This window comes from Botryllus schlosseri, chromosome 16 (genome assembly GCF_051294905.1).
Source record: "Botryllus schlosseri isolate E-star chromosome 16, Bs_hap1, whole genome shotgun sequence".
NCBI lineage: Eukaryota > Metazoa > Chordata > Ascidiacea > Stolidobranchia > Styelidae > Botryllus > Botryllus schlosseri.
The window spans coordinates 14,415,048-14,426,676 of record NC_137251.1 but is presented as its reverse complement, the minus strand read 5'-3'; the positions used below and the strand labels follow the sequence as shown (position 1 = coordinate 14,426,676).

Genomic DNA, 11,629 nt, shown 5'->3' with positions numbered 1-11,629 from the left:
GGGAAAGCAACGCTTGGTGTAGTTCATGTCTGGTGTTGAGTTCCGCTTCGCATGTTTTATCTGTATTGATTGTGACCTTCATAGGGTCTGTACTTTGGATTACGCGTCGTGCCTCTGACCCTCTACTGCTGACGTACATATGTCGACTTACTTCTGGTCATACCTTTACAGATTGTATCAATAAGGACCGCGCCAACCACAGTGTACTGAAGGGTACTGAGCAGAAGGGAGCCAAGATACATGCGTCAGCCGTGAAAGACGTCGGCAGACAAGAATCAAAAGGCGTATGACACATATCGACGACACAATCAATCCAGGTAAAGCGTACGCAGTATAAACCAACCTCGCGCATAAAATATTCACATTATCGCGTCTCGCTTTTTTATGCAATGTCGCGACTTTAAGAAGAAAAAGAAAATCTGACTGACTGATGGTAAACAGTAACCGTTAGATAGACCGCCAAGTTACTTTTCTTTCGCTATGAATAATATGACTGTACCTCCAGAATTACATCCTTTACACATTACTTTTCTGCCTGTTGGCACTGATATCCATGAGCAGTTCATATTGCAATTTCTATTCTACAGTGGAATTTCGGGAGCCGCGAGCTAAAACACGCGTCAATCCATTAATTTAAGATGAGTCCTCATTCATAATTGAAAAAGTGCGAAGCACTTATTCCAAATTATTTCTGCCAGAGTTTGATTCGATTCCGAACGCTGATAGAATGAAAACCAATTCCCGAAGTTTCTGACTCAGAGGTCAGCATACACTTGATAAGTGAGGATGTTTAACTCCTTATGATTCAAGTCGTAATTCAATGCTCTAAATATGTTCTTACAGTGTGTTTATTAGGTTGGTGTAAATATCATTTGCATTATGTACAATATATATATTTATCATTTAATTTTGAGCATACGTTATGCATGATTCAATGATTATGATGTACGATACCCATAACTTACAACTCCAGTCCAACGGCTACAGTAGAATTGGTCAGAATTGTCAAACAGATCCACGCCACAGGTGTATGTCACGACTATGAATAAAGTTTGTCGGCGGCTTGATCAACAAGACGACTGTCCTCTCATGTAGTTGGTTCTGGGACGATTGGATTCGTATGATGTGTCCATATCTTCTCCGCCATAATTTTTCTTGAAAACCCTGAATAGCTCTTTGCGTATCTAAAAGAGAATTGTCATCAGTCATCAAGCAGTCAACACAATGTCAAATTGATACTTCTTATGCGGAAATGGAATGGTGGGTGTTGGTGGTATGCAATCATTTGACCTTTAGAAGGACCCGGGAAATGATAGCAACGTGCAAGCCGTGCGTTATAGAGAATTTCTCAGTATATCGATTGTAGGGCATAAAAACGCAATACAGGGCTTATATATCGCTTTTTGGCTTGTCGAAGACGAGGCAAGTTAACGGAGAATCTATCGGAGGTGATGACACTGTCATCGACAAAATTGCATCGATTAATGTTTTCGACATTTTTCGAGACAAAGAACTCTTTACGTATTGCAATCGCCTGGCGTATCACCATTCACCAAGTGACATCTTACAATGATGCAAAGTAACAAAGGACACACCAAAAGCAACTCATTTACAGTTTGTATCAGTGCGAATTGTACTGTGCGATACCTGGTCATTTCTGGATACAAATATAGTTGATATCTGGGCACTTCGCGACTGTTCCTATTGTATCACTGCGGTGTGCACGTTCGAGATGGGCGTGCTTCAGGACATGACATTTGGAAGGATGGTGACGAATGACCTTCAAATTCATGATTATTGCGATCATTGTGACTTAATTTCTTTTTATGTAAGTTTGCTGATTACGTAAAGATTGGTCAATTAAAATCACACTCGAGACTCGTATACCCAATTAAAACGAAACCCGACTAATCAACCTTTCTTTATTACGCAACTAAAACGGAAGCGTTCAGGTGGTGACACAGCTGAGAAGTACGTTTTACAGAAAATCATTTCACGCCAATTCTATTGCACCAAGGATTTGAATGGTTTTCCATGGGATTAGTCGAGCTATTATAATTCTACACATATACATACACACCACCGTAGACGTGATTGTTTATAACCAGTGTTGCCACTCGCGGTTCGTGAAAAACACTAGATTCGTCATCTAAATCATGCTATAGAATAAAATACACCAGTTTTGAAGTCCAGGTCAAGACATTTGAGTAAAGCATAAACTATCAGGGGAATGCATTGATTAACACCAATGACGTTAGATTCTTTGAATGTCGGATCATCTTGCCAAGTATTTCACTTCCCCGCAACAAAACGAATTCTCGCGAATACAATATTCATTACATTCAATCCAATCCGATAGAGTTGTAGGAATGTCGGTGGAACATCATACAGCAATAAGTAAAGCAAAGCACATAAATATAGCATCCTCATTTAAATGTAATTTTTTTTCTTCATGAAAAAGAACATTAGATTTGCAGAATTTTGACAAAAAAGACATCAGAACACTTGCTCAAGTCAAAATACACTAAATCTAGCGTAAAAAAAAACAATACGAGATGGCACTACAGTCTCTATAGCGCACCTGGTCGTATGAAATCATTTCGAGTGTAAAATTAATGATATTTTTTGTGCATTTAGAGTGGCATTCAGTAGAAGAGGCTTGTGTTTTGGAATTAGATTGAATAGTCGTATGCAAGGGTTCCTGTTAAGCCAGACGACACCAAAATCGAACCTTGCCGTTCATCATCGTGTAAATAATTGGATTGTATATGGTTGACGACTTCGCGAAGTACACCGGTATGGTTCCGGCATATTGATTCATCTGAAGGCAAAAAGGTGTGCTATGAGACCCGATCAAGAACTATATTTCCTGCCTGGATCCACTCACTCGCATTCCCGGATTAGAAACAGCCGCCAGCGCAACTATTACGTACGGCGTCCAGCAGATTAGGAACGCCACCATGATGTTGACCACCATCTTGGTAACGTCTCTTTCCGCCTTTTCTGAGTTCTTTGAGCGTATAGACGATGCCTTTCTTGTCTGTATAGGAATAGCCTGTTTAGTTCAGTGTTTCTTGGCATTTGCTAACCCCAAATTTTCGCCAAGTCATAAAAACAAAAATCCACCACAATACGCATCTAGTACAATACTGTAGATTAACTGACGCACAAAATGAACTGTGTATTGACAGAGTTTTATAAGAACAAAACCAAACGAAAACATAATGAATCAGCGTGACTTCTTCTGTTCCCTTTCAGATACAAATTCTGACATGCGGGACTTTACCTTGTAAAGTGTTATCGTATACTGTTCGGTCAAAACGCAATGGCGTGGTGCCAATTGCTTAATATCAAATTAGCTTATAAATATTGGAGAATTGGTATTTCAGAAGGCCGGGGTTTCGATTTCGAACTCCTAACTCCCCAGAGTGCGCCACTGCACACAATGTAGGCCTACGACTAGCCTACAACAGTCCCATTTCGACCACTAATCGGGACTAATCAACTGCAACCAAGGATGGTCAAGACGGGCGTATCATCACAAATCATGTGTAACAGTTGAGCGTGTGCCATTGACACCCAGGGAACCCCTGAGGCTAGGTCAGGGTACCTCTAGTCCTAGTGTTACACGGAACGCCGGTCAGGACTTAAGAACCAGTGATTTAGTTTAATTGCATGGATATTGGGCATTTATAGCGCATAATATGCTAACACATGTAGAGCGAAGATATTCGTGCTGTGCGTTCTCTAGACGCGTAACGACTTTAATTGCAGGCAAATTTCATGCAGTTAGATTGCCACTCTTCCAACAGCGACAAATATTTATAGCGACTCTCAGCGCGACTGTGGAAGTACGGTTGAAATATCTCATGGCAATCTCAGAAACGCGATGATGTGTACATAACAGTATATAAAATAAAATCTGGTTCCTACGATCAGCAGTGACGTACTTGCTAAGGCAACTTGATTTGCCCTCTGTTTACGGTGTGCGACTTGTCTTAGCGAATTAGTACCAGCATCAAATGCGACAGGATCCCACGGGAGCTGTTTTCGGGGAGATATCCATTCTTGTAAAGCGCTGATGTATGAGTCGTCAAATCAGAGGGACATATGCGCAAGTTACGAGTTACGGTCGGGTGACATTGACCGTTAATTTGCATAAGAATGACCGACAGCATTCGCTGTAAATAATTTATTCCACTTGAAGAAAACCCTGGTTTCTATTGCAATTTTAGCTACTATACATGACAAACGTCATGTCACCATCATATAAGTTTGGTTGACTGAGGTGGGGAGTAGATCAGTGGTATTTTCCAGTTGCCATGTCAATGAAAATGGGGTGTTGGTGCGAGTCAGGCCGAGGTCGACTCCGGAACATTTTACATTGGCGTTGGCCACTTGGCGTAGCCTTCGCTCTCATCACACATTCAACTTGTTCATTGTGACGTCATGTGTACTCATTGCATCAGAAAGGATCTAAGACAGGGGTTCTCAACCTGGGGGCGCGAAGAAGCGGTCACCTGAAAGAAATTTGCGCGCTCCGCGCGATTTACCTCAAATACACGCGTGTTTCTCTCTAAATAGACCCAATTTCATATTTTTTTATTCTCTCATCAACATTCATAACCGACCATACCACCAAACAATCTGTTGGGGTTGCTAGCATCCCAGTTGGATTTTGTGATATGACGATGAGGGGGCGCGAAATTTTTCATTATCAAAAAGGGGGGCGTGTCTAAAAAAAGGTTGAGAACCACTGATCTAAGATGTCGTGTCACCTCATTGTTTTGATACAAGATTCTCATCCCAAATTTTAGCGGAGTATTGGAAACAGTATTATGTAAGGTCTGTTATAGGTCAGGAATCATCAGAGACAATACCAACCTGGTGTAAATGAACCATTCATGTCAAAGCACAAGTTCTACCTTGATGATAAAGAGATGTTGCAAATCGGAGATCAGCAGAACGGTTATGAACAGAAATACGTTGGATTAAAACATATAATTACAGCTTTCAATGGAACTTAGTGTCAGTTGTCACAGACATCACCTCGCGTATGGTCATCAATATTTTCGTGTAGCAAATCGCCAGCGTGACGACAGTTCCGAAGAAGCAGCAAATCATAAAGCAGATCAGGTAGACTCTTATGTATACGCGTTTCGTGTTCCAGACAGGTCCGCAATTCGTCCCGATCCCTTCGAGGTCATATCCGCCGAATATCAGTTGCGGAGTGTTCCACAAAAGGGCCCAAATCCACGCGAGAGCCATCGCTAAAACAAGTCGTTGATAGTAGATTGATTCGTGAGGCATGAATATTACGTGACACGAATTTCTCTGTATGTAAGCACCAGGGCTGTGGCGTCGGAGTTGGGGAATTTTTCTCCTAATGGAGTCGGAGTCTCTTTTTAACACGCCGTGGAGTCGGAGTCGTGAAATTTATAGTAGCAGGAGTCGGAGTCGTAGAAAAAAATACGAAAATGACCCTGACTCCGACTCCGACTCTAATGTCTTTATTATGAAAACAATTGCTTTCAAAGCTATCTTTAAATTACTAATAATAACTATAATATGATTTTTATACACAATCAATCACTGTTATTATTACCGAGATTGATAAAATTGGACATTATTTGCAAATTGCAATTCAGATGCATAGTGGAAGAAAATCGCAATATGCATCTTCGCGATGCGGTCACAAATTGATGCAATATTTGGAATTATACCATGGTACTATGACAGATTAAAACATCGTCTGGTTTCGTAAAATTGTTCAATTGATGTAGATATAACCAAACGCTGCTTCCCACTTGACAAAATTAAAAATATTTGCAGTGTAGCTCAGCTGCTTGGGTCGAACAAATGATAAAGAAAGACTGGAAGTCTTTGAATACTTGACCAAGTGCATGTAGAATGTAGATAGACATATGCTATTTGACTGCTTCCTAAATATCGTTTCTGATCAATGTTTACTAGTAGTGAGAGTGTGTGTGCTTGTAATCAGTGTAGTGTGTAATGAAAAAATTAGTAAGCTAAATCTCTGTATTAGTTGCTGACTCATACACAAGAGCTACACTGCGATTGTTTTATCTACATTTCAATTTTACAGGATTGGATCTATGTCATCGTTGAATGATTCATACATATCATGGTATTAGAGAGTCCATGTTATAGATACTTTTAAAATATGAAAAAGGAAGGATATTTAGAAAGGCATTCCTTCCACGTTAATTGCATAATGAATAACTCTGTGCCATAATGAAACAATTTTGCATGCCATTGTTAATCATATGTTTGCATATGTTTAATGGCTATATGATAGTCATTTAACCATCACTGTGGCATACAATTTTCTAAGTAAATTGGTAATACTGTTGGAGTCGGAGTCGGAGTTCTCTTAAGAAAAAAGTCGGAGCCGGTGTCGGAGTCGGCACGTTTAAAGACTCAGGAGTTGAAGTTGGAGTCGGTATATTGAGAATGCGTGGAGTCGGAGTCGGTATAATGAAAATGTCGGAGTCGCAGTTGGAGTCGACGGTGAAATCTACCTACTCCATAGCCCTGGCAAGCACACACAATATACATTGCTTGATACGAATAGTACCTTCACTACGTAGAAGCAGTGACGTGCGGTCCAATGAGGCAGGTGAGGCAGTGCCTCACCTGTCGTCAGGGCGAATAAGTGAAAATCGTGCAAACCCTCCACGAGTCGATGATTATTGATATTTTACATCGATGTTCATATATAACTAAATTTGAACATTTTGTCACACGACATCATCAATTTCCATAATTATTATTCAAAAATACAGCGCGAAAGGAGAGTTGCGGCACAGGTGAGGGACGGGCGGGTCGTGCCTCACCTGCGACAATGCAATTCATCATAAATAGCTCGGAATTCATAACAACTGGTATCAATCAAATGCTATCGTCACACTGATTCCGAAAATCCAAATATTAACAGTGTCAGACCACCAGAACCCCCTCAAAATCGCCAATGAAGGTGACACTCGGCTTTATTACAAACAATGCCCTCGCAGAGAAACAATGGCAAGGTGAGGCACAAACGAATTTGCTTCATGCGCTACTCGCTAAGAATTGGACAATCGCAGCACAGTGAAACGCGCTATCGATTTCGGAATACAACAGTCTTGACTCTTGACTGTCTTGTAGGAATTATATATTAGCGACGGCCGATACGTAATGCGGAGCAAATACATTCCATTACTTATGTAGCTGTTATTTATTTTCCGTAAATTGTGGTATGTGATAGCTACTTGCATAGGCTGCATTGTCGTTGCTTTATGCTTCGAATAATTTATACCGGTTCTTGAAGAGATAGTAATTATTATATGTCTAAACTTGGCCATTTAGCACAATAGCGACCATAGTCCTACACATGTATTGTATAATGTGGAATTGCAACGGCTATCACTGTGCAAAGAAAATGCTCTCTGTACCCGCTGCTGTTGTTATTCACATTTTGGATCTCTTTATCAGGTAGGCTACTTTACGTACGTGTGTGTTTGTGTGTGTGTGTGTGGAGGGGTCCGTGCCTCATCAGCCATGAACCTAACGGCACGTCACTGCGTAGAAGTAGCTCTGTGCGAGGCGCTGTCCAAGTATAAATGGGGAAGAATAGAAATGTGGAGTGTACGAAGAATGGAAATATGGAGTATAAATTACTCAAGTCTGCATATCCAAGTACCGGACTGGGATGAAGAATTCTATTTTGGCGAACAGATTTCAATTCAACGTTGATATTGATCTCTGTTTCAGGCAGCGTGATAAATATCTAATCTGAATACAACGCGTATCGCAGCGCAACTGCTTATATAACGGGAAATATTTTACACACGCAGTCTTTGAATAGGGACACAAGAATCAATCGGGTGATCCCGTAATCGTTTTATCGAGAGCAGGAATGCGGATATTTGCTGTTCATATCACATGGCACCAACCGTAAACGCAGCGTAGGTTGGAGATGGGATAAAATAGTCTTACCATATTTCGCATGCTTTCTTGATGGTACGTAGGTTCCGAACGGTTTGCATATCACCAGGTAACGCGAAAACGACAGAATGCATATGGATGTCAAATTGACAATACCTGACGAAAGAAAAGTTTTCATGCGGACGTTGAAAATGAAAAGAACTATAGCTGGCAGTAAAATTGGTAATACACACATAATCCGGGGAACAACCTGCCTCTAAGGAAAATGGAGAGATTGAAGTAAATTTTTGAAATTTCGGTAATACAGTCAAATTGTTGGCGACGTATATCGATATGGAATGGTTGGAACCCTCAAAATAGTCGGTTCAACAGCAATAGTGCAGATATTTCGTCTAAGGAGCTATATTTACCCTATATATTCAATTGTCCATGTTAATCAAATATGACGTCACAAATGAATAGTCGGGACGTCATGGCCTAAAAAAACAATAAACAATAGAAACATGTTTTAAACAAGGGCCTTGTTTTAAATTGATTTTTGTTTTAAATGCAATCCTAGGCTAGACATTCTTCGACGGGCGGAATTGACATCGCACTATGAATCCGCGTAAAGGGAATCGAGTAGAAAATTTCCATTCTAATGATTCCTCTTTGGGTAAAATTTGAAATATATATATATATAAACGGGGAAGTAGCGTCTTCGAAAAGGAATGGAAAAACAATTTTTGTCGAAATAAGTTATAAAACTGTTCTACACCATTGATAGGAGCATATATTAGTGTCACGATTAATTATATCTAGAGTGATTTCGCAGAGTTGGAATTCGAGCAACGGTGTTTTGGTTCGGCCGGCCGGGTTCGGGCTCGACTTTGGAAGGTATTTCGCGCTTAAATTGGTTCGAATAAACACTCGAACCATCAACGATAGAGAATTTGAATTGGTTTTGGAGGAGGCCAAATCGGGCTCAGATTATGCAGCAACCAACCCTCGGGATTCTTAATCCCTTCCCTAATTATCAACATGGTAAATCAGGAATCATAAAAAAGAAATGTAGGCCCGGTGTAAATTATGATAAATGACCTGACCACCTTTAAGACCTCTCACTTTCTAGTTCCCAATTTGAGTAGTTTTGACAAATCTTGGGATTCTATTTCCAATTGTATATACATTTAAGATATTACTTCTACTTCTACTCAAGTAGCAACGCTGATTAATATGACCGATGTATAGATTTTCTGGGTTGTCATCAAATTCATTGCCGATTGAATATATAACATAAAATGAAAAATAAACGCGTTACCGAATGTGCCGACGAGAAACCCTTCCAGGTAACAAAAGGTTTGCCCCAAGTAAAAATATCCTTTGGCGTTTGTGGTGATATTGACGCTCCCTCCCAATAACGCGCTACAAAAGTCGGCCACGGCCAGGTTCCGCAGTACATAGTGTATCGGCTGTTGCAGGTTCTAGAAAATCGTATTCTGTCATGTGAAGATGATAAGTCGTCGAATGCATACTATTGAAGGGAACATAACGATTGTGAAATGCCAAGCAAAATAATCACATGTGAAAAAAGCCGGTTCAGTTCAATTGAGTTAATAATTAATTAATGCTAAAATAACTAATAATTGCGTCATTTCAAAACACCATAAGATTGCGATCAATTGAAAAGATAGGAACGGGTCGAAACGACTTCTATAGCATTCTCTGAATCCAACACCCACATTGGACGAGTGTAAAAGGTTGTCACCACGCTACTCGGCCGTGACATGATTTTCAGTGGGTCACAAAGCTTTTCAGGTATAAGGCATTGGTTTTCAACCTGGGGGTCGCTAAGGTACCACATAGACCAAGGTGCAAAATTGGTCCAAACAGACCAGTGAATATAGGCCTTGTCATCGGTGTTGACCTTCGTTATTAAGTTTTTGTTAGTAATCGGCTTACGGAACCCTATAGAACCACGGAACATGGAATCGGGAATTGCACAGCAATCGTAAAGCAGGGAAGTAATGGATTGAACTAACGCCCTACAATCCAGAAGCCGGACGCTCCACCACTACGCTATCTCGACAGGCTTAGAACACGGGTCGCCAACTCGAAACGAATCACCGGCCACTTTTTAGAATTGGTAGAGGCCGTGGGTCGCAAGAATGCAATACAGACGCCACGCAGTTTAGCAAACACGTTTTTAAAACTTTACGTCAGTACAACGCTGTGCTCTTTAACATGGGCGACGGACATATAATTATAGTTAGCAGAAAAGAAGAAACAATTTATCATGACCATTAATAGTAGCTGCGCACGATGCCTGACAATGCTTTTCAGCAACAAAGGAATAGATATTGGGGCTAGCGAGACACGATACTAGTTGGAAGAAAATCTCCTCGTAAAGCTTGATCTCGTGAGAAAGCCCTACGCCGTTTTTTAAGTGTCTCGATCTTGGCGGTGTCTGGGTTATTGCACGTCCAGGCAATATCTACATTTCATATCAGCTGATTCTCCCTTGATAGAATGCTGTTGCCATCGCCGAAGCTGTTTCAGTTAATGAGGAATAGTGATGTTGGGCACAGGAGAATAGCTTATTTTGAAACAACAACAACAACAACAATAATAATTTGAAGCTGAAATCAGTTTCAGCATTTCAAAATGCTTTACTTAACGTTTTTATCCGAAATCTCAAAATCAGATCGCGGGCCGCGTGCTGGTGACCCCTGACTTAGAGCATGTAAATAAAACTGTACACGTATACAGTTGCACACAGAATGAAAAGTAACAGTAGATAACATAAAAAGGACAAGCGGTAAAAATGAAGGGGCATGTGTCGGTAGATTCGAACACTGAACCGATGTATACCGTATACTGAAAAATTAACTTACTTTGCTCCTAAAGGTAGTCACAATGAACAATCCATTTGCACTGAGAGCCAACACCGTAACAGTTGTTATATATATACAGAGCAATACGTATGCGGCACGGGGTACTGGCTCTATTTGGAGTTCAGACCAATTCATCACTCTAACGAGATTTGTTTTCAAGTCGGAAGACATATTTGCGCGGAATCTCGCCATCGTACTCTTCTGCTGCGCGATTAACTTCTCCGAATTCGCTGTACTTTATCCCAACAAAAGTGGCCTTACAGAAGCCCCAGAAATAGTTAATCAATCAATTCAGTCCTCGCTTCAAGATGCATGCACCGATGGTGTCTTCTCGCAATTTCATGCGAAAGTCATGTCGCATCAGATGCAGTATGTCGCTAATCAGGATTATATTAATGCTACTCGGACGCTTAAAATTAAAATGTACGCGTTATAGGGGGATTATGTCAAATAGCCATGAATTCGCTAGATTTCATGGACCGTATGGCTGTCATCGGGGAGGATCCCAAAATGAGGACAGCGGAAAGACAAATATTGAACTTTTTTGTAAATGTTGAAAATAAGGCAAGCAGTATAATTACTCAAGTAAAAGGAAGGACAAACCCTAGAAATAAGGGGAATCTGCTTTTCTATAACGCCTTCAAATTGAGGATAATTCTTAGAAATAAGTACGGTATTGCAACTAGCGTTGCAACAAACGGTGTTTAAAACATGTTTTAAACATGGTTTGAAACAAATGCTTTTTTGAAGAAGAAAAAAAAGTTTTTTTTTTAATACGTTTTCTAATTATGCCATAATTGTGTAAATAC

At 40.4% G+C, this 11,629-nt stretch overlaps 1 protein-coding gene across 1 annotated transcript; it reads right to left on the bottom strand.

Moving 5' to 3' along the window:
• Positions 1–415: 415 nt before the first annotated feature.
• LOC145458945 (parapinopsin-like) lies at positions 416–11,230 on the bottom strand. Its single transcript, XM_080337461.1, has 7 exons — positions 10,821–11,230; positions 9,248–9,410; positions 7,999–8,103; positions 5,050–5,270; positions 2,888–3,040; positions 2,732–2,821; positions 416–1,184 (listed from the first exon to the last, which is right to left on the bottom strand). Exons 1-7 carry the CDS (start codon positions 11,010–11,012, stop codon positions 1,068–1,070), a joined length of 1,041 nt encoding a protein of 346 aa, XP_080193587.1. The 5' UTR covers positions 11,013–11,230; the 3' UTR covers positions 416–1,067.
• Positions 11,231–11,629: the final 399 nt, after the last annotated feature.